The sequence below is a fragment of the Peromyscus leucopus genome, chromosome 7 (assembly GCF_004664715.2).
Source record: "Peromyscus leucopus breed LL Stock chromosome 7, UCI_PerLeu_2.1, whole genome shotgun sequence".
NCBI classification, from domain to species: Eukaryota; Metazoa; Chordata; class Mammalia; order Rodentia; family Cricetidae; genus Peromyscus; species Peromyscus leucopus.
Genome location: NC_051069.1, coordinates 88,015,037 through 88,039,370, shown reverse-complemented (window position 1 = coordinate 88,039,370; position 24,334 = coordinate 88,015,037). Strand labels below are relative to the sequence as shown.

General features: G+C 38.0%; 1 protein-coding gene across 5 annotated transcripts in view; it reads left to right on the top strand.

Annotated features, from left to right (window-relative positions):
• The window catches only part of Armc8 (armadillo repeat containing 8), a 95,472-nt gene that overhangs the window by 38,454 nt on the left and 32,684 nt on the right, over positions 1–24,334 (top strand). For 4 of the 5 annotated variants that reach the window (XM_028869969.2, XM_028869970.2, XM_028869968.2 and 1 more), the window contains 6 exons: positions 3,583–3,663; positions 6,200–6,275; positions 6,372–6,462; positions 8,196–8,256; positions 10,574–10,774; positions 13,466–13,561. In XM_028869969.2, the coding sequence (XP_028725802.1) occupies positions 3,583–3,663; positions 6,200–6,275; positions 6,372–6,462; positions 8,196–8,256; positions 10,574–10,774; positions 13,466–13,561 (606 nt within the window). The remainder of the gene's footprint in view (positions 1–3,582; positions 3,664–6,199; positions 6,276–6,371; positions 6,463–8,195; positions 8,257–10,573; positions 10,775–13,465; positions 13,562–24,334) is intronic. The other variant, XM_037207870.1, reaches the window with a different exon arrangement.

The window sequence follows — 24,334 nt, the reverse complement described above, 5'->3', positions numbered from 1 at the left end:
ATGGTTGAAGGCTGACACACACTTGGTTTGCTTTCTGGCTGTGATCGTGATGCTTGGGGCTGAGTGTGCTGTTTGACATCTCGGCATTATGTAGGTTTTGCTGGCTTCAGCACACCGAATGTCTGTTTGCTTCTTGAGAGCTTCCTTTTCACTTAAAGGAAGTGCTTGAAAGCTTCTGTTGATCATAACCAAGTTGCCTGGCGGTGAGGCAGCATGTTCTTATGCAGGGTGAAAGGTCTGAGGGCAGTGTGGGAAGAGTGCAGAGCCAGCAGCACCTCAGACTGCCCTCAGAGTCCTCCATGTACTCAGTGTCTGAAAAATCCAATTTCCATGCTTTTAAAAGGCTCCAATGTACACTGAAGAGTGCTGTTCATTTTACTTCATATATTGAATAGTCTCTTAGGTAACCATAGGTGATTATTTATTTGTCATCTTAGATAATTTCTAAATATTTTCTTACTTCTAACCAGTTCGTTGCTGTGTTCTGGTGATGCAGCCAGTGTAACCCAGATGCCAGGTGAGGAGCTTCTGGCCTCAGGAAGGAAGGAGGAACTAAATATACCTCCCAGCTGGAGGATCACTCTCTGTGCTGTTTAGCATGTCTTCCCAAATAAAATGAGTTAACCTGGCTTCAGGAATGACATCTGCTTTGTAATCTAATTATTTTAAACCCCATCCAATCCCTAACTGATTACCACAGTCTAAAATATAAGATTTTTTTTTTTTTGTTGGTCAAAAATCCTTGAGATTTCTCTTGTTTTGACAGTGTGTAGGCCAACTCATAGAAAATGAAACTTCATTGAAATTCATTTGCTAACAATGGGTTCAGACCCACAAGATGTAAGTATTTGTAACAATAGAATGATGTTTTAGCTCTATGCCTGTAAGTAGTTTTTGGGGTTATGCACCAGAAGTTTCTTAGCACCTGAAATTGCTCAGTACTATCTCAGCTGCCATCCCAGAGGAAGGAGCCATTACATCACTACTCCCTTACTGGGGAGATTTATGCCAGCCACCCTCCAACCACTACTGACATACAATCCTATCAGAGAAAAAGCACTTTTATTAATCTTTTTTTTTTTTTGCCTGATAGTTTAGTATTCTTATTAAATGAACACATTTAAGTATTCTGAGTTCTAACTAAACCTCAGGGAACTTTATGAGCCCATGACAACAGTAATGACTCAAAATGCAACATCTTTATAAATACAGTTGCCTGATGCATCTTTGAAAACAACTGTCTATATGGTCTTTATATTGTCCTTTAATCACAAAAACCTTTTGTTTCCATGTTCCTTTTTTGCATATAGGCCCAAATAAATAAAATCTGTAATAGAATTTTAAGACTCATTCATGGGGCCCACTTAGCAAAAATTAAGTGGAATAGAACTTTACCAATAGATTAGTATCAGCATTAAGTCACTTCACATGCTTTGAGGAACAAGACAGAAAAAGAATACTAACGCAAAAAAAAAAAAACAAAAAAAAACAACCATACTAACACACTGTGTGATAAACTAATCATAATTACATCCTGGAATGTTTCTGAGTTATGAAGGTACAAAAAAGGACTAGTGATAATAGTTGCTAGAGTTCTAATTTCTGAATTGTTGCTGCTTTGTAAGCAATAGCTCAGATTTCTGAGATTTCTTTGGTGTTTAAGACTGAAAGGGCTTATGTAATCAGTGCCTGGTGGGTGTCGCCTCACTCCCTACCCACTAGATTCTTACAGAGATGAAAGAGACACTTGACAAAAATCCAAGGTGAGCCCTCTTCTCCTGTTGGCTTTCCTTGTAGTGCTTTCCACAACCCTGGGCAGAGGCTTAGTGAGAAGGAAGACCTTGTTTGGTAACAGCTATTTGTTGCCATCTCCTGAGATAAAAAATAAGGCATCTCAACCAGCAGGAAGCAATTCTGTACAAAGGACTACAGAGTGCTGGATCTGTTCCCTGGCATTTGTAAATGCAGCTTTTGTTAGTACGACTATCGAGATGGTGTGGACCTTAGAGAGAAATCAAGAGACTAAAAATCTAATAATTATAGAGCATTCATCTACTAGAAGTGGGATAGGACAAATGAGAAAATGTATATGTACTGATATGATGTCTAAGATGCATTGAGAAGAAAATGTAAAGGGTTATATACAGTTGTTTTTTTTTTTTATTCTGTTCTGGGTTTTGTTGTTTGTTTGTTTGTTTTGAGGCGGGGTCTTACTGTGTAGCCTTGGCTGTCTTAGAACACTATGAAGACCAGGCTGGCCTCAAACTCAAAGATCTACCAGCCCCTGATTCTGCCTCTGATTCTGGAACTAAAGGTGTGGGTAGCAGTACCACACCTGACAACTGTTGTGTTTCAAGACAGTCTTGTTTTTGTAGCCTAGGCTGGTTTTGAGTAGTGATCCTTCTGCTCAACCTCTAGACTATTGGAATATAGTTGTGGGCCCCATTCCCTGCTTTTTATATGTATGAAATATCTTAAAGAATAGAAACCAGTACGTTATAATTAGATCTCCTCACATCACAGAAAGGCTGTAGAGGAGGAGCAGAGAGGTGCAAGTGTTTGAGGCAGTCCTCTTCCTGTATAGCCATTCAGAAAAGCTCTGCCACTGTTTAGACAGCATTTTCTTAGTGTTGAGTTTTTTGAGTTCTTTGTATGTTCTAGACACTAATCCTCTGTCAGATGACTAAGCTGTTAAAGATCTTCTCCCATTATGTGGCTGCCTCCTCACATAGTTTGGTTTCCTTTGCTATACAGAAGCCTTTTAGTTTCATGAGATTTAAAATGAGACAGATTTATAGGAGACCTGTTTTTTTCTTGGCTCCCCCATAATAATCTCCACCATCATGTTTATAATGAACAAGCTATTTCAAATGAGACGGTTCAGTGAAAACATTTAGAGCAATGCCCATAACACAGTGAGCACTCGGCGAGTAGTGCCCATAATTTTATCTGCAGGTGGGTAAATGAGCTGGGAGGAAGGGAAGTGTGCTTAAAACCTGTGCCTTGAGAATGTTATCAAGCAATTTTAAAGGATGTTTTGTGCCATTCTGGATGGATAGCTGATAATAAGTACATTGTGCCCTTGTAGTCTGGGAATTTATCATTGTCACCTAAGGTTCTATATAAGTATACATCTCCTGTCCTCCCTCATCCTCCTAGATCTGTGATTGTCAACCTGGGAGTCATGACCTCCCCTTTTGGGGAGGGTCACATATCACATATTTACATTTTGATTTATAACAGTAGCAATATTATAGTTATGAAGTAGCAGTGAATTACTTTTTTGCTTGGGGGTCACCACAACTTGAGAAACTGCATTAAAGGGTCGAGCTTGAGAACCACTGTGCTATAGTCTTTTCCCTTTATTCTTGGGAGGTAAGTAGGGAGATGTAGACATGTCATGAGGAAGTTATGGCAGCACGTCATATACTAAGGTCTGTCTGCCTTGCTCTGGGGTTTGAGTTTGTTCAAGTACAGGGCAACTGAAATCTATGCTGTAGAATGTAGTTTATTTTCAGTAAGTGTGGTTTAATTAGAGTCGTGATTTTTGTTAATGTGTTACTGTATTCTCTTTTCTTGCAGGGACCAGATCATCAAACAATTTTGTTTAACCATGGGGCAGTACAGAACATTGCTCACCTACTAACCTCACCCTCTTACAAAGTAAGATGAAAAATGTTATGTCAGATTTTATCTTCATTTTCATTAATAGAAATATGCTTACATATTTTATTGCTGCTTCTGTAACTGATCAGGAGTAGATTTCTAGCCATCCATACAGGATGTTATGTTCCATCAGTAAAGTGGTACAGGACATATGTTACTACAGTATGTTCTTCTATGGGAAAAACATGTCCTTCCTTCTCCATTTTTTTCAGGACGTTTTATGCTATGAGTTGTGGATTTTCATTTGTGAAATAGTATTTCAGGTCTCTCTGGTCAGTGCTGAACCTGGTGCTTGAGCTGATGCCTTCAAGTGTGCAGGAGCAGTGGCTGACTGGATGGGGAGACTTTGGGTTTTGTATTTAGTCTTTCTCCAGCTACACAGACTCAAACCTGCAGTGTATACCTACATACCAATCAACATTTAGATGTATTCTGTTTTGTTTTGAGTTAAGATGTCAAAAGTTTTCAGGCTTAATAATTTTCCTTACTGTCTTTTTTTTTGAGACAGGGTTTTTCTGTGTAGCTTTGCGCCTTTCCTGGAACTCACTCTGTAGCCCAGGCTGGCCTCGAACTCACAGAGATCTACCTGCCTCTGCCTCCCTCATGCTGGGATTAAAGGTGTGCGCTACCACCGCTGGCTCCTTGCCGTCTTTTATATAGTGATAAGCAACATTATAATCCACCATTAAACATCAAGCCATTCATGGTTGCCTAGCTGTCAGGCTGTAGAAACAGTGGAACATTGTCTTGTGTCTTGCTAAAACTAGCTAAGCCAGAACAGAGAAGCACTAACTTTTGCCCTCTGTCTGCTTAGTGGTGACACTGGCCTGCCCTGTTGTTCTTCATTTCCTTTCTGGTAAGGCTCCACCTCAGACATCCACCATGTGGTTATTGGTCATGGTGAAAGCTTACAGGATAGGAATGCATATGACGCCAGCTGAAAACTAGCTAAAAGCAGGGCAAGGAGCTATGCACTGAAGCCATTTCCTCTGCCTTGTGCCAGGCAGATACTGTCAGGACCTGCACATCAAGAAACAGTTATACCTCCCTCCAACTGCCCATAGGACTCTACCCTGGCTCCCTCCCAACTCATGTCCTCTATTATCATCATCATTATCATCATCATCAGCTCCCTGAGCCCAATCAGTTCCGGCCTTGTGCAGATGGGGGTGGGGCCATGCACTGGGGCAAAGGCCACCAGTGGCCACATCCATAAAGAAAAGTGAGTTTCCCTTCAGTCAGTTGCCAAGAAGATGTAATAGGGGGTAGATAATATCAAATATCTTAGATGCATGTATGAGAATTTCAAAGAATAAATAAAAATACTATTTAAAAAAAAAACAGTTGTTGAAGCTGGGTGGTGGTGGCGCACACCTTTAATCCCAGCACTCGGGAGGCAGAGCCAGGTGGATCTCTGTGAGATCAAGGCCAGCCTGGTCTATAGAGCAAGCTCCAGGATAGCCAGGGCTACAGAGAACCCTGTCTCAAAAAACAAACAACAACAAAACAGTTGCAGAGATGCTGGTGGCTCTCTTGTTAATGCCCACTGCCTACCCTTGCAGTACTCCAAATAGACTTTTCTGAAAGAACAAAAAAAAGAAAAACAGGTTTTTAGGCCGTCATTCATTGTCCCTTCACTTCTGCCATCCTCGAGCTTCACTAATTCCCTATTTTTTAATTCCCTATCTTTCCTACACTAGACTTATGGACCATAACAAATTTTAAAACTTAGAGTTTGTGAGTAAGGAAGTCTCTGAATAATATGCTGTCATTAGCATTTTGTAGACTCTACCTAAGGGCACATGCCAGCACTGTAGAGCATTCCCAGGTGAGGGGGGTGGTCATCTTGTTCCTTGTCCTGAGGGAGCCTGCCAACTTCCTACGGTGGTTATGTATAGAGTCAGGCTCAGTGGTGAGGGCGTACGAGATCATCTGGTGGACACTCTGGTCAGCATCCCCACAGATGTAAACCTAGACTGTAGCTTAATCCTCTTTTATTCTAACATTGCTTCTTGTTTTAAGCCCCAATTCCATCTCACACACATTTATAAAATGCTAAAACAAAACAAAACAAAACAAAAAGTACCCCAGAACGCTTTACTTCAGTCCTGTACAGAAAAGACATGTCCCACCTGAAAGACACCTTTACTTACTGTTAAGCTCTCTCTTTATGCCTTATAAAACTTACATTTTCTATAATGTTTTTAGATTTGGTTAGGTAGTTTTCTGTTAGTTTAAAGTGCTATTTTCTCTCTTTTTCTTTTTCTGTTAAAATCATTTGGCTTCTGCTGTAGTCTTTGGATATGCAGGTGTTACTGTTATTTCTATGGCTCCTTCTTTCAGTTTAGTTTTTTTCCCACAGTTATAATGAATGAACTCAAGCCCTTGAGTGCTCTGTCTGAGCTATGCCTCAGCCTAATCGTAATTTAAGTAGAATTAAATATTCAGAAGAGGAGTTTAGATTCTGAAACATTAAATCATATTTCAAAACTTAAAATAAATATACTTTTTGTCTCTTCTTTTGTTTTTACAGGTTCGAATGCAAGCATTGAAATGCTTCTCAGTTTTAGCTTTTGAAAACCCCCAGGTATCGATGACCCTGGTAAATGGTAGGCTGGAACTTTCAGTGGCACCTATGTAATTTAATTTTGAACTTCATAAATTTAAAGGACTTTCTTACTCTTTGTCTTTTGTTTTCTTTCCAGTTTTGGTTGATGGGGAGTTGTTACCACAGATATTCGTGAAGATGTTACAGAGGGATAAACCTATTGAGATGCAGCTCACGTCAGCAAAATGGTAAGAGTCAAAACAGCATGGGAGGAAAGCTGTTAACACCGTAGAGTATGAGCATGGTAGCATAATCTGCTTGCTTCCCTTCGCCGTCTTGTTGGAATTTGGAAGCTTGAACTTTAACTGGGCTGTCTTACGTTTTCCTAAACTGGACATGTATTTTTAATACCTGGTATGAGGAACAAGGCTGTCCTCTAAAACTGTTCTTAGAAAATTATTAAATCCTCCATGTGTTCACCTTGTCTTTAGGGTGAAATATCAGAATTAGATGAGGTATGGCCAATACATTCTAAACACTCAGCTAGGAAGACAGATAAAGAAACACAGAGTGTTGGTGAATTACCAGTACATTACTGTGTTGAACACGTGTTGTGCACAGTTCTGTGCCAAGTGTTTAGTAGAAACTTAGAATTGTGTATTGTAGGGTTCTTTGTTTGGTTTTGGTCTCAAGTTCAAACTGAGTATTTGCCTTTTGTTAACTTAATGACCTTATAGAAATAGTTTTGTTTTGTTTTGGTTTGGTTTTGGTTTTTTGAGACAGGGTTTCTCTGTGTAGCTTTGCACCTTTCCTGGAACTCACTTGGTAGTCCAGACTGGCCTCGAACTCACAGAGATCCACCTGGCTCTGCCTCCCAAGTGCTGGGATTAAAGGCGTACACCACCATTGCCCGGCTAGAAATAGTTTTTTAAAAATGAAAAACATAATAAACCTGACAGTGGGACAATACTACAAAAATTTAGAATTCAAATACAATAGTTCTGCTGATTTGGTGTGTTTTAGTCTCTGTCCCATTTTACTGAGGGACTCAAACTCAGAAAAGTTCACTGAGTTTCTGGAGAACTGAATATTCAGCACCTGTTTAGGAGACACTTAAGTCTTTTCTTTTTTCAATCATATTTCTTTCTTTCTTGTGTGTGCACTGAGCACATGTGGAGGTTAGAGGACAACTTGGGAGAGTTGCTTCTCTTCATGTGGCCATGTGGTTCCCCAGGATGGAACTCAGGGTGACAGGCTTGCCGGCAAGTGTCTCTACTCGCTGCGCCATCTCACCGGTCCATTTTGTTGGGTTTTTGAATTTTTCTTTTAGTGCATTTATTTTCATTCAAAGCTAGATATAATTATTGAGTAAATTGTCTCAATACTTGTAAGTAGACTTGTATCGCTGAACAGCCCACAGAGCCACTCTTGAGCCCTCCAAATCCTCATTTCTGATGGAGAGCTGCACTGTCCTCTGATATTTCTACTGCTAGTAGCCTTGGACTATTGCTACATAAGACCCTTGACCGTTTATCATTGCATTTTAACATCACTTTCCTTTTGTTAGGGAAAATGTTAAGCATTAACAGTATAGGAGGAAAAAAGAAAAGAGAGAAGTGTAGAGAAAAACAAAAGAGTCCACTTTGTGCACCACACCGAGCTTCAAAAATGCATCCACTAATTCCACTTACTGGGGTATTTATCTTAAAGTTTTGTTTGTTTTTGTTTTTGTTTTATAGCTAGCCTACTCTTTATATATATATGTTGGTTTATTTTACAGCTAACAGAATTTCAGATAAGGAATGTCAGAATCTTGTCACTTAAATGATAGTATGGGTTTGAATTTTTCTTTTAGTGCATTTAGTTGCATTTAGTGCAAACACATGGGTTTGGTTTTGTTTGTTTTATAAACTCTTAAAGGCAAATAGTATATTTTTAACACTTTAAACCTCAAGTACAATTTGTGTCATTTTTATTCCAGTTTAACTTATATGTGCAGAGCTGGAGCAATTCGGACAGATGACAGCTGTATTGTTTTAAAGGTAAGACAATTAATTATCTAAAAGCACTGACTATGAATGTTGCTATTCTTGTTTCTTTTTACACACTTGTATTATGGTATGAGTGCACTGCATAAAATGATGACATACATGATGCTTTTCTGTGATATGCCATGTAGTGTAAGGTTGGGTTTAGATGTATATGAATACCACAATAAAATAACTTTTTTAATTACAGCCTTTCTTTTATGATAAGGGAGTATAAAATTGTACTAATATGTAAAATCCCAATGAAGTAGTACTGTTTGCCAATTACAAAGATAAAGACATACCTCACCCTCACATCCAGAAATCAAAAGGCATAATAAGAGAGTAAGTAGCCGGGCGGTGGTGGCGCACGCCTTTAATCCCAGCACTTGGGAGGCAGAGGCAGGCGGATCTCTGTGAGTTCGAGGCCAGCCTGGACTACCAAGTGAGTCCCAGGAAAGGCGCAAAGCTACACAGAGAAACCCTGTCTTGAAGAAGAAAAAAAAAAAAAGAGAGAGAGTAAGTAAATGACAGAAAGCAGCTATTATCCATGTTCCGTGTCAGCACACCCTGATCTTAGACAAGCCTGGATGAGAGACCATTGCTAACAGTCCTGAGAGCTTTTAGCTTGGGATGCCTCACTCTCTTCAATTCCAGGATATGAAAATGGAGGCAATAATTCCCACTTAGCTATCTCACAGAAATATTGTGAGGCTAGCCATGTATAAACACATTCCAATGTCTTACTTGCTTTTAAGTACAAAACAAAATGCATTACCATTGTTGAAAAAAATGAATCCAAGGCTAAAAGATCTTTAAGAACATTAAGTTTAAGCCAGACAGTGGTGGTGCACACCTTTAATCCCAGCACTCAGGAGGCAGAGACAGGTGGATCTCTGTGAGTTCAAGGCCAGCCTAGTTTACAGAGTTTTAGGGCAGCAAAGACTACACAGGTAAACCCTGTGGGGGTGGAGGAGAGGAGAAAGAATATTAAGTTTACTCATGAGACTGAGTCAGGGGAATTCCAAGCTTGAGGCCAGTTTGAACTACATAGTAAGATCCTGTCTAAATGAAACAGAACACCAAGAAATAATACCTAAGTTGATAAATTAGTGACTAGCTCGCATTAGTATTTGGGGAAAGATTTAAGGACCCCCAGAGTAAACAGCTCTTTGTAGACTACTAAGGACTTTCATAGAAATGACTGGCTCATTTATTTCTTTAACCCTTACATTCTTTCTCATTGTACTATCTTCTGATGCTTCAGTTGGGAGCATTGAATTTGATAAGCCATGAATTTATAGTATTGATAAATATTAGGAATTAGGAATGTTAGGAAAAGAATAAGACTTTCCCTCAGAAGCCTATAGTTGAGTTGTAAAGCCTGAACTAGCCTAATAAGAAATCAGTAGTAATCAACAACGTGCTGACTTTTGTGGTAAAAATAGAACAGGATGATGCAGCTGTCTTTGAGGCGTTTGTGCTCCTGTAAGTAACCTCAATACAATTCATTGGTTTACCAAATTTGGGGGGAAAAACAAATAAGAATCTAGAAAGCAGTAGAGCATAGTTGACTGTGGTAGTCGAGACAACTTCCAATAAGTATTAACCCTTCAGTGTCTACCTTTACATCAGCCTTACAAATAATAGGCACACAGGGTAGTTTTGAGAGCCTAATATAGAGACATTACCAAGACCAGTGTCAAGGTGTTTGAAGCACCTCAGAAGTAAAATTGAATGAGTGGACACCACACTCATTCTAGCATGGTATTAGGAAAATTAACAACAGTGATTGATACAACTCATTAACATTTTAGAACTGGTGGAATCTGAGAGAGGTAAAAGTTTTTTAAGCTATATTTTGCTTTTGTAACTGTAGATAGAATTAATTACTAAAAATGAATGAATGAATGAATGAATGAATGAATGAATGAGTAAATAAAAGTGATCCCAACCATGTTACTAAGGAAAGGCTATCATTGGTGATTAAACTGCAAGTTCTCTTTTAGGGTGAGCATGTAGATAGGACAGACTGTTGATGTGGTTTGATTTGTCAGGAGTTCTCAAATCTGTTTTATAAAGTTCTCCAATGAAGGTTCAAAACAAGTTAGAACTTTAGCATAATTAAGAGTTGAGCATGCTAGAAGAAACAATCTTCTGAATTTTGCTTGTTTTTGCATTTAAACTTTTTTTCTTCTAAAAACCAGTTGAAGAAATATATCATATAAACATGACTTCCAGCCCATAGCACTGGATTGATTTAGTTATCAAATGCTCTTCATCAAGCTTTTGCCTTTATGAAAAAGCAAATCATTGATGTCCCTGCTTTCAGACTTTGCCTTGTCTGGTTCGAATGTGCAGTAAGGAGAGATTACTAGAGGAGAGAGTTGAAGGAGCTGAGACCCTCGCCTATCTGATTGAGCCAGACGTTGAGCTACAGAGAATCGCTAGCATAACCGATCACCTCATTGCCATGCTTGCTGACTATTTCAAGTATCCCAGCTCAGTGAGTGCCATCACTGACATTAAAAGGGTATGTTCTTCTGGATTTTAAAGTGTTCTTAGTGCACACAGCTGTGAAACAGTGGATAATTCCATCTGAGAGCCCACTGTATTTAAAAGGGGTCTTTTATCTTTATGAACATAGTAGTTTTTGAGATTTTTAAGATCAAGTTTGTTTAATATTTATTATCAGGACATTTTTCACTAAACACAAAAGCAAGAAAAAAATTATATTCTTGGCTCCCTTAACTAAATCTCCAAAATAGTGGGGTCCTTACATTGAGTGTTGACAGTATATCAGAATCTAATTCAATTCAGGGTCACAGAATCATCTCTGGTGCTCCTTTCCTTTCTTTTTCTTTCATTCTTTCTTCCCTCCTTCCTTCCTTCCTCCCCAGTCTCCCCTCCCTACAATCCCCTCCCTCCCTTCCTTCCTTCCTTTTAAGGTCAAGGGTGGTATTTGTCTTACTTTCACCGGGTTGATCTCAGTTTACTATCCACCAGTCTTCTCCCTTTTCCTGATTTCCCCATTTTGGTTTCACACTGTGCTTTTGGCCTGAGGTTAAATGCTACAATACCACTTAACCTCAGTTTGGGACCGACTAAGGACCAAGCCATGTTTATTTTTTCTGAAAGTGACGTTCCTTGAAGTTTGGTATTCCTTTTACTTGTTTGCTATGTTCATTTCTAAGAGAATCTATTAACATAACTTTATTTAAGGAGGCCATGGAAGATAGGTTAATGACTTTTACTTGTGGTCAGGACCAGTTTATGAATGTGGCAGTGGTCCCAAGAATGAGTGTTCTCTTCACCTTTCACGTGCTCTGACATCTGAAGCCATCTAGCAGGCAGTGGCCTATTTGTCATTTAATGTTGAAAATAAATTATGGGTATGCCTTTTCTCTGTCTTAGGAAGGCCTGAAATAACTGTCAAGGGTACTTAACATTAGTTACATGCACTGTCCTCTGTTTAAAGTTCTGGGTCAGAAGCCAGATATGATGACGCCTGTCTAAGTAACTTTCAGGAGGCTGGGAGGGGGGAGTCGACCGTGAATTTGTTGCTAAATTGTGCTACATAATAAAAGATCCTACTCAAAACAGGCAACAAGATAACTAGCTATGTGTCTACTTGTCCTTGGTAGCGTTCTTTTCCTAGTGGAAGTGATGAGCACAGTGTTTATCTGTTCCCCTGGGACATTTGCTCACACTGATAGAATATCTCATCAATAAGAAATATGTGAGTGAATCCTGATCCTGGTCTCCAGAACAGCCTGAGCTTTCCTCCCTAGCAAGGCAAGGAGAAAAATGAACATGCCCCAGGAAACTGTCCTGGAAGCGTATGTGTAAGCACACGTAACGTACTTAACTCATGTGTGGAAGATTATTCCTGCTCTTCAGAATTGTTTTTCCATTTCATTTCTTTCATCATAAAACTGGAATAATTTTTAAATGATCTCCAAATGATAAACATGAGTAAAAATTTGATTAGTAATCTTTAATTTTGGTATTGGATTATCCAAAAATGTCTTAACTACAAAAGTATAGATATTAGACCTATGGAGGGAAATTCTCATGTTAATAAGTGGATGTTATCAGTCCGTATTTGTGTTGTATGGTCCAAATTATGGCTGTAATGTGGTTAAGACTTGAAGGGTCCGATGCTCCTGGACTTAAAGCTAAGTGAGTGCTCACATTGCAGAACCCTTCCACAAGCTGTCCTGTTGGCGCTTTTTGAGCTACTCTGACTAGTGTCTTTATAGCTACCTCAAGTAGATACTGCTTACCTTGTGTTGATGGAGCACTTGGTTATCCTAAATCCATAACCAGTAGCAGCTAACTTAGAAGGCTTAGTGACAAAGCTGACCCACTGTCTGGGCTGTAGCTGATTCAGTTAGTGCTTTAGAAGGTTTCAGAAGAGGGTTTTATAGTGTTCTCAACAATACCTGCAAACTAAGTAAGAGTTCACTTTCCCAAGATAATGCCTTTAGATCATTATGTTATGACTTTTAGTTTAAGAATGTTATTGATAAACCTTGTATAGTTACAGTTCATACTTAAGGATCCGGAAAACAGGTTTGTGGAAGAATTGCTAACAGTGCCATTTATGTATATTTAGCAGTAATTGTCTTATGCCAATAATTAATTTTAATAATTGTCTTTAAAAACTCTGGACATAAATCTAGTAGCTTGTGATGGTGACCCTAGTATATTCTTCACTGAGGGTTTTCACAGAGGGTTCCCTATTTCTAAAAGTTTTTTAAATGCGAAAATTAGGAAAACATAGGTATAATAGCATTCATTTTGTTCAACTTGCAGTTGGAGACTGCAAGTCTAGGCATGCCTTCTCTTTGTGCTTCTCTTTTAAGGAGCTGGTGGAAGCAGATGTCACTGCCTCTGACACTATCATCTGTAAGGACTGGACTCTAACAGCACGCACAGTTCCTTTCATGTACCAATGCCAAAAGTTAAGGTTGTCACTTTTAGACAGAAGTAGACTGCATTTCAAGTCATGTTGACATAGTCACAACAAGATCTCAACTATGAACAGAGCCCAGAAGTAACTAGTTCTGTTCATGTAGTGACAGTACCAATGTCGATAGTTGCTACTTTTCCTGAAACTCAGTTATTTTTGTTTTATTTTTATTATTTTATTATAATGTTATATTTTATTAAGATGAAACTTAGACTAATTTGGAATTTATCCTCTCCCCACTTCCTGTAGCTTGATCATGACTTAAAACATGCCCATGAACTCCGCCAGGCTGCATTCAAGCTCTATGCCTCTCTTGGAGCAAATGATGAAGACATCCGGAAGAAGGTGAGTCTGGGAGAGGGGCGTCCCCCAGTCCTGACAGCCAGCAGGCAGGGAGTGACGTCAACCTGAAAGTCGTGGTGAAGAGCACTAACAGTGACTGTTTGAATATAATAAAGCAGAGTGACAAAAGGCATAATTGAAGAATGAATGGGACCTGGATTTGGGGGGTTGTTTGTTTTTAGAACATAGAGTGGCATGGCCATGCTGGAATGATAAATAACTGGCCTGCTGTTTTGTGTCATTAATATGGATCATTATGTTGCACACTTTTGCATGTGTTCTGATAAAAATCATTTCTAGCACTGTGAAGCTTTAGACACCTTGAAAGATCTAACACTAGAATTGTAAATGTTATTTATGGATATACCTTCTAATGCCATTGAGAAGTTCAAATATCTATTGTATATTGTTCTTTAATAATGTGGCTTAGTTTTATGTTTTGATTTTTAATTTTTATTTTATTTTATTTTTGCTACTGTGCAAGTTTAATGTGAATAAAATCTTTGTGGAATGATGATTTTATGTTTAGTGAGTGGTCATCTGAATTTTCCAGCTCTTCTAAAATGTGTCACTGGTACCTCGTCCCCGTGTTAGTCTAACACTGAACTCGTGTTCTTTATGGAAGTAGTTCTAGGTAAGATGTACAGTATAGTGTTAAATCCTAACCTGGCTCCCTACACAAACTAAAAGGCTAGAATTTACCACTCAAAAACATACAGTCTAATAGATTCCACACAAGGGGATTACAGACATCAACCAACAAAACCACATGTCCTGTCACGAGTGGTCACAATAGAAGAGCATCTAGACACTATTTATTGAACATGATCATTTACTGACTCTCTCCATCTGTATTGGTATTTTAAGGAGATTTGTGAGAGAAATTAAAAGTATTGAAACTTACCGTGAGTTTTTAGAGAAGTATTTTAGGCTTGTTAGAGCCATAATGGAACCAACCTTAAGTATGCTGGATGAAATAATTGAATAAGAACCATCCTTAAAGAAACTGAAGTAGCAGCAATAAGGTTAAATGTGTGAGGAGCACATCCAGTATAAAAAGCACAACTAACAAGCTGATTTCTCCAGTGTCCTCAGTCTAGTTTAACTAGCAAGAGGCTTTTGGCCTCTTAAAGTGTTTTAGTATCTGACTTATAAATGCCATTTTTATCACCTGTGACTTTCACTTGTGAACTGTTACTTCAAAGCAAACATTATAAATGCAATATTACATGTGTCTAGCCATGGTTTATGGATGTTGACACGGAAATATTTTGTTCACTTTAGACATGTGGTGTATCACAAGAGAAGATGTTTTGATGGTAACTCGTATAGATAAAATTAACGATGACATGGACCATGTAACTTAAGTACATGCTGATTTATTATTGGATTATTAGGAAACAGGAGGAATATTTTATCCATCCTCACAGCTCCAGAAGACCATGTCATAGAATAAAAAGGAGTTAGATAGATGGACCATAATGGGGATAGGATGTTCATTTGTACTTCTTTGTACTTTTGTTTTTGTCAATAAATGATTGTTTTGGAATTAATGACTTAATACGTGGTACCATGTTCTAGAAGTGCTTGAAACATAACAGTCTAATCAGTAGTCTACTAAAACTTGTATTCCCAATGTGTACAATTTCCTGGTAAGGCTGTTGATCATTTCTGTAGAAAGATAACAAATAAAGAATAAGTTATAATTGTTAACTATAGTTTTTATGTGTGTGGTAAAGAAAAGTTACTGTGCTATTCTTCTGTGATGGGATTACATAGAATTTTTAGGAAGTTATTTAATCCTGGGAAATTGATGAATTGTTTACAGTTCATAGAACTCACTGAAGAAATTATAAAGTGAGAATTATTAAAAAAAAATTATGACAAACTGCTTAAAGGCTGGTCATAGAAGTGGAAAAATCTTTATTTTTGGTGTATAAAAAGTGATAATTCTTACTTGGAATGCTTTTACTACTATTCTTTTCTTTTTATTGAAATGATTATTTTGATAGATTGAGTTTACTTTTTCCATGAAGTATTTCTTTATCTTTTATACTTATGCCTTATGTAATTTGATGGTATTCTTTTTTGTGTAGATTCTTAATGTACACTATTATTATTTTTTAATGTAGCATTTATTCGTGTCCATATAGAATTTCAGTGTACTGATATGTGTAGATAATCTTGATAAGAAATTTCAAGGACTGTAGACCTACCCTCCCAGGCCCACTAAAACAAGCTTATTTATTTATTCATCCATTTATCCATCCATCCATCCATCCATCCATCCATCTATCTATCTCATGTTTCAGCTGCAAAGATGAAATGTGCAGTTGGTCTGGTTTTCATATTATAAACAGGAACATAATCCAGTAAATAATATGTGTCACAATGTCCTATTATGGCCAGTTAATGAAAGGATGAAGAATAAATACAAGAAAACTAGAGCAAATAAAAACAGGGAGAGTGAGAAGTATACACAGCCATTAAAGGAAGATAGCAACCATCTATCTTCCTAGAATTATGTCTCTCCCTCTCTCTCTCTCTCTCAGTGCTTTTAAAGATGGCTAAAGGTCTGTTGTGTTACCGTTTCCTGATACCTTTTCTCTGAGTCAGAGAAAAACTAAACATGATTTCCATGTCAGAGATTTGCCATCCCTTCTTTGGAATCTTGTCACTGGATTTCCATTAGAAGCGACAACAAAACTCAGCTGTCCTGTGACTTAAGAAGAACTCAGTAAATATCTGTTGAGCAGGAGTTGGGTGTGGGATTGCACATCTATAATCTCAGCACTTGGGAGGTTGGAAGCTGGAGAATCAAGATTTCAAGGTCATTCTCGGCTACATAGCAATCTTGAGGTCACTATGGGCTATATGAGATCCTATATCAACCCTCCCCACAACCCTGAGAAGCATATAAATAAATAAATAAATAAATAAATAAATAAATAAATAAATAAATAAATAAATAAATGCGGTGTTGAGTGAGAATAGAAACAAAAATGCAGAAATAATGCACAGGGTGATGTGTCACTTAGTATGACTGGATCTTCCTTTCTCCTATGCATGGCAAAGTTGGTGTTTTTATTCCTAGCATTTGTCTTAAAATTACTCTGACATACGTACTTATTTCTTAACTGCTTGTAATGTCTGGTCAAAAGGGTAAAAGAAAAAAGGTTCTGATTGTAAGAATGAAAAGCATTCCCATTGGTTGTGTCAAGAAGAGAGAGAAGCCCAAGACAAGGTGGGCTCCATCATCTTATTAATGGGAGTTATACCTTGCTACATTAAACTTAGAAGAATTTGGCTTAACTGTAACAACTGACCCTGATTCTTAAGTGGATTATGTTAGAAAGAATAAGGACATGGACAGGAAATAAGAGCTCAGTAGAAGAATCCAGAATGTTTTAGTTATAACTAAATTGACAGTAACACCAAGTAAGCATTAGCTCTGGTCTCTGTCAGGGGCAAATCCAATTTCTAATGATCCCACATAGTAGTACTTGTTAGAAGGTGGAAGTTCAGATCATGGGACAGGACAACAAGACGTAGAACAATAAGCTTTCAGATACGGGTGTTGTCAGCTGTTTTGATATCATGACTGTTAAGTCATGGAGAGCCAGGAATAGCGAGCAGTCCTATAGACTTGAAACCACTTTTCTTCTATTGAAGACATGAAGACCATCTTTTCATTTCATACCTGTTGACAATCAGGGACTTTAGAAACTGAACAACTGTTACCTCTCTTTTAATCTCTTCAAGGAACTAATGGAGTGCTTCAGAAATTTAGGAAGTATACATTGATGAAAAATGGTAATGGCACAGAATAAATTAAACCACAAGGAAATTAATAAACAAAGGATGTTGTTTTTGCTTTGGGTAAAAGTAAATACATTAGAAATGTTAATGAGATACTGATTGTCATTATTGTACCTTCTAGGGTTCTGACTAGGAGAACCTTTCGAAATGCTTTTCTTTCATGTCTGAATACTTAACTTTTAGCTGGAGAGAGTTTTTGATGAACTAGAATGTAAGCTCTGTGAGAGCAGGTACTTTTTAATTTGTTTTTCATTACTGTATTTCTAGACTCTACAGCTCTGCAGCTGACAATAAACATTTGAAGAATGAATGACCAGTGAACAAAGTAATCAAAGTGATGGATGAATGAGCTGTGTTGTAGAATTACATTATTCTGTAACAGTTCTTAAACTTGATTAGGAGCTTTCCCCACCTCACCAGCAACCCCATGTGTGGGAGAAGAGAACTTTAAAATGGGAGAAGTAGATGTCTGCTCCTTATGGGCAAGGGCTTTCATTAGATACAGCATAGAGGAGATAGAACTGATTCTCGGTTTTCAAGAGCAGATAATCCTAATTTCTAAATGTCTAGTAACCTGGGTTATGAGTCAGAGAGAACATGATTTATGTCCAGGTAATCTTGACTGTTGTGTCCTAATCAGAAATACAGGACTAGTGCTGGGGCTGTGGTTCAGAACTAGCATGCCAAGGCCCTGTGCTCCATCTTCAGCACTGCACGATGCAGGAAAGATTTCCTTCTTTTTCTGTGTGTGACTACAAACAAAATCATAGAATTTACGACTGTGAATCTGGAACACATTTTCTAGGGATAAACGTATGATGTAGTTTGTAGAAATTAACCTGACTGGGGATTCAACCTGTTTGTTAAAGTGATATTACACCTACATGAAGTGTCTTCCAGCTAATCAAGGGTTTTAAGGTTCGTTATACATTGACTAATTGAACTGCTGTCTCAGCTGTATGGGTTGCCTAGTAGAGGCAACATAGAGTGGGATGAAGAACTGGCTGTTAGCTTCAAACCCAGTAGAGTGAGAAATGGTCAGGCAGCAGCTGACAGGGGCACGAGGAGTTATTGAAACTATTATAGGATGAAATTGAAATCTCACTGCTTTGGGGATGTCACTTTTAATCCTTTCTAAATGCTTTTGATTTTGTATTTCAAGAACTGAAAACTCGGTTTGTCTCCTGGGGAGGAGATCTACAGTAGCTTTACATGGCCTAAAGCAAAACAGTCAAGGCTTGAATTCTTTTTTTTTTTTTTAAAGTGACAGTGTCAGGCTATGTTGCCCAGGCTAGCTCATACTCCTGGTCTCAAGTGATGCTCTTGCTTCAGCCTTCTGAGTGGCTGGGATTATAGATGACACCATTGGACTAGCTTGCTTTTTATTTTTAAATTTAACTTTAAAAAAATCTGAGAGGTATAAAGGCAGAGAAAATAAGGGGACAAAAAAGAAAACAAAGAAAAACAAGAATCTCCTTCCTATCCCTTTTCCTGTCAAGAAAAATTCAACATAATATATTTATATTTAGTGTGATGTCGGCCAATAAGCACTCAATAAATAGCATCATTGTTTGATTACTTTAAATTACTTCATGGGAGAAATTTAAATAAATACCGTATATGTCTTTCATGTGTTTGAAGAAAAGATGAGCAACATTCGAGATGAAAATAAGGATTTATAATGAAGAAAGTGATTTTATGGTATAAATTGCCCAAAATGTCAGTAGGCTTATTTTAGAAAAAGAATTCTTATATTTCGGAAACATACTCTTTGTGTAATGAATCTCTTACAACAGATTTATTTTATACTTTGAACTTAAGATACATTTAAAAATCTTGATTTGTAAAATGTTATCTATGGTTATCTAAGTCTCTCCAGCCATGATTGGCACTAATACTGTTGCTCTAAGTAATCACCATTCCTAGGAGACAAATTCCCTAAAGAGAAAAATATACATTTATTTCTCTGTTTTTAATGCTACAAGATTTTTATAGTGTGTATTTGAAGTCAATTTTCATATTTTATGCTTTCTTCAAATTTTGTTAAACATTCACCTTGAAAAGTTTTATCCTTTGTTATAGTTTGATTTTGTTGTTATTTGGTCTTTTGGTTAAGAGTATAAATGACCATGAATTTATGTTTTCAAAGTTTTACAAAGTGGGATAGTTTATTTCATGGTTATTTCAAAAGCACAGCATTGGATTCTACATTTGTCTTTTTCCTTGGACAGATGTAAGGAATTACTTCTAAGCCTTACCTGTATGTTAATTGAACTTTCTCAGGGTTTTCCATGGCACCACAGACATAACATCCTTTAGAATTTGGCTTTGCTATAAGTACAAGTTCAGAGTTTATAATTCCTTAACTTAATTGGTAACTAAATTGTAATTACCTTCTTAAAGCTGACCTTCCAAAGAATTCTAAATGAGCCCTGTAACATTCATTCATGGTAAGTATTTTTAAAGAGAGAACCAGGTTTCGAAACATCTCCACAGTAGTGAGACCCTTGATCTTCAGCACACTGAATGCAGCAAACCTGTGTGTGGTACTGCTATATACACAGTAGAGGTGCTTCTAGAAGACAGCCAAAGACGTTTACCTCAGAACCTCATTAAAAGGAGACATGGAGTTAAGTGTTTTCATGCAGTTCATGGTGTGTAGTTGATAAGCTCTTTATAATTTAGTTAAAAGACAGGTGGTTTATGAACAAAAAAAGGGGATAGAATATGGTCTTTACATTTGTAAAGCAAATGGGCAACCTAGGTAGAATCTTCAGGAGTATTTTGTCTGGACAGGAAGCATTTGGAGAAGCTTTGGAATAGCAAAGCTTGACAAAACTGAGTGAAAAATCAGAGCTCTTGTTACACTCTTTTCCACAGTTAAAATGCCAGCCCAGGAGTCAGCAGGACACATAACTTGTCACCTGTGCAGTTCTTGCCTGTAAGAATGACTTGTGTTTTCCAGCAGTTGAGGGAAGGCTCTCAGCAAAAACTCTTTGACACGGGACTAGTAAATTCAGTTCAGACCTGTGCCCCTTGCGGCTCTGTCCCAGCACAGCCATGCTCACTGTCTGGAACTCCCAGGGCAAGTTGAATAGCTGAAACAGAAGCAGAGCCCCTCTGGCTGAAGGATTTACTTACTGCCTGGCCTTTGTACAAAGAACCTATCACTCTGTGCTGACGCTACATAGCTTTAAAAACAAAACAAACACCATAAACCAATTTGGTGGGAAACTATGCTTACTGTTTATCTTTGGTCTGTAAAAGGAAGTGCGGCCCACAAAACCAGGAGAGTGGGAGGACATTGTCTACCTTCCTGCAAAAACCATTATTAAGCACTAACAGTGTGAAACTGTCACTAGAGATTCCCTTATTTGAATGATGATGGCATATGGAACCCTTGGGCAAAAGAGATTAAAAACTGTGGCTTTTATTTACTGTATAAACTATTCCTGGATTCTGTGGATTGCTTAGGAGCATTGCTGAGTAAGATGCTATATCTAAGAGAAAAGTAAGCAAATATAAAGCATGTTGGAGGGTCGAAAATCATATAATTCAAATAATCCAGATGTACTCTACTTTGAAGCTGAATTCCATGTGACTGGAACAGCCATTGATTGAGAACTCACTATGTGCTGGACACTTTGTGGTAAACCTGAGTATGTTATCTCTCTCTCAAACCTCACACCACCCTGTGAGATAACTGTTCCGGACCTGGAAGCAAGCAGTCTGAGCAAGGTGGCAGCTAGTAAATAAATCTAGAATCTGAGTACTGTCCCTGTCTCTCTGAAGCCAATGCCTCTGCTCCTCACAGTATATTACTTAGGTAAAGTTGCATACCTCTAATAGAGTCAAAGGATGATGTAAAGAGTAAGAAGAGTGTGTGGATTTGTCTAAAATGGGGAGCTTGGTATAGAATTATGGAGTGTCTGCTAGCAGATGGCAGGGCAGCACATGGAGAACACATGACCATTTTCTCTGTTTGGTACTAGGTAGATAATGAGATCCATTTATTTATTTGTGTGTTTGTCATTCATGATATATCACCTATGTAGCCAGGAATGAAGCATAGATTGGTTTATACTTTGTAAGTTTAAAACAGAGGAGAAAAAATTGCTGTATAGTCATTCTTCCCAGGTTTCATATATGTATGGAACATCTCGTTTACACTGAAAACTAGTTTTGCCATGATTGATTAACACACACAGAATAAGAATGACTGTAGCAGGGCATGGTAGTATAAGCTAGTCAATGCTTGGGAGGCAGGAGGATCATATATTGAAGGCCACATAGCAACGAGCACACTATGATTGTAATCAGGATGAACACACAAAGGAGTTTGCAAAGGCCTCTTATGAAGAACCTTTGTTGGAAAGCTTCCTCATTTTTTTGTTTCCACACATGGAAATTAGGTTTTTCAGAAGTTTGGGCCTATGGAGTGGGAAATCTTCATGTCTGTTTCCTTTGCATCAAATTAAATGTTTTTCTAAGGGTACTATCTAAATGTGATTATATTGTAAACTATTCTAGAGAGGAAATATTCAGATACTATTTCAATCTGTGGCATTTTCCTTTTAAATAATTTGTTTATTTTTATTCTTTTGAGGTGCTGGGAGCAAACCCAGCATGTACATGGTAGGCAAGCCATTCCACCAATGAACTCCACCCCCAGCTAGAGGTACCATTTCAGAATTTTATTTTGTGGACAGATTCCCTGGGGAGTAGAGTTAAACTTGAGGTAACATGTGAGATCCTTTGATCTTTAATAGTCACTACTTTCTCAAGCTGTAGTGTTCATCACTCGAACGTAAGCTACATAAAGGCAGTACCTGACTATTACAGACATTAGGCTTGTATTTACGCAGTAAATTGTGACCTTAATATGTCTGGACCTTAATAAAGACTGTGAGGTGTATGACTATGCATATACAGAATAAATTTCTTATGTTGTACAGTTCCTGGGACAGTTCTCAGTTCCCATCCCTGGGATAGTAAACAGAAGGAGGTGGAGGAATGTTTATTGCTGTTTAAATGGTGATGTATAGTGGTTCTGTTTATTTGTTAAACTAAAGTGTAATTTGGTGGCTGCATTAGTTCTGTGCTGATGTAAGCTAATGATTGAACTTAAAATTTGAATTCATATAGTGATACTTGATGTGGGTTTTTAAAAATCCAATATAACACTTCTAACATCATAATATTTGTTCTATTTTTTTTGTTGTTGTTGTTGTTTGGGGTTAAGGAAAAGTTGAGCTGAGAGAGATAACCCACATTTCTTCAAAGTATATTTGAAGCTCTGTGTGTGCGTGTGTGTGTGTGCGTGCTAGCATGCTAGTATATTTGTATGTGTGCAGGTGTACAAGACTGTGCTTGTTCATGTGGAAGCCAGAGGGCAATGTCATTATCTTCCTCTGTTGTTTATGACCCCTCTATTTCCTGCACCATTATGAAAATCAGCCTTTTCATTGACTAACATGAGATCTTGCATTCACAGTTCTCATCTAGGTGAAGGTTAGAGCTGAAATTACTGTCCATTGCTGTCTATGGCAACACTTAATAGATTGAAGCAGTGCCGTCCACTCCCACCAACTCCATCCTCTGTGACAGGTCCTTCGTATTTCCTTCAGCTACTCACTGCTTGCTTTCTCCTGCTTTAACTAGATTTCCAGATGCAGTCATTTATCTTCATAGATCTGGGAGCCTGCCTTTTCTACTTTCAAAGTTTGACTCTAGCTTTTTACTGTTGTGGTCAGCTCTGTCTTCTTCAGAACTGTGTCACTACACTTTATAGAACTTTGGGGAACCTTTCTCACAATCACATTTGAAATTGTAAAATGACTAGACTGATGTTAAGATAATGACCACTTTATCATCTACCCCTTTGACCCCAAACCCACCCACTTTAAATTGCTTGCAAAGTTTACTAATACCACTAAAACCTCAAGATAAGAGGCTTACTTTTTGTACAGTTTGCTGGACCTGCTTTAAGCATAGTTTAAAGTTCAGACTTAAGTTTTTTGTTTTTTTTTTTTTCTGGTACCTGAAGAATGTTTCATCCTTAGTCTTACTGAGGAAGAATAATTGATTCCAAGTGTTTTGCTTTGTTTCTTTAGTCATATATTTCCAATCCTTCTAGCTCTTCATAAACTCCTAGGAAAAGATGGTATATGTCCTGGCCTTAACTATGTCCTGGCCTTAACTGGATTGTAGGTTGTCTGGAGTTTATTGATGAACGACTGAGAGTTTCTCTTGTATCTAAAGGATATCTTTGGGTTGTTGACATTGCTGTATGTACAGTAAACCATCTTGGTGTTATATGGGTTCCGTTCTTTCACTGTTTCTTCCTCATGCCCAGAGGTCTTTTGTTCTCCCATCCTGTTCTACTAGATGTGTGTCCATTCCTGGAAGAATTGCAATAATACAAATGCAGCAGCATGCAGATATTGTCTACAGATACCAGTGTAACACTTAGTCCATTGACCTAAACCTCATCAGTTTCAGATTTAGTTCTGTAGTTACATTTGCAGTAACTCATCCCTAGAAGAAAAGGAATGACCTCCTCCACTTGAAAGATAGCCTATTACTAGTAGCCCTTCTGGTTGGTTGCGGTATCTGTAATAAAGGACAGTATCTCTTTTATGGAATCTCCAACAAGACCCATGGGTCAATCAGACAACTTCCACTTGGCATTACTCTTACATCCTTGAAGGACCTAAGATTCCATTCTGGGTGCTATGACTTGGTCCCTTCCAAAGTTATGGAGCATGGTACTGGGGTCATTAAGAGGTATCATAGAGAACATGGTTTATTGCTCGTGCCTTTCCAACCCCAGATCTGTAAAACAATGTGGCACTATCATGAGTCAGTAGACCTGGGTGGTAGTCACCTCTAAGCCCTTCCCTGTTGACCTGAAAATTTGTTGTCTGTATTTCTAAACCTTTCCTTAAAGCCTTATAA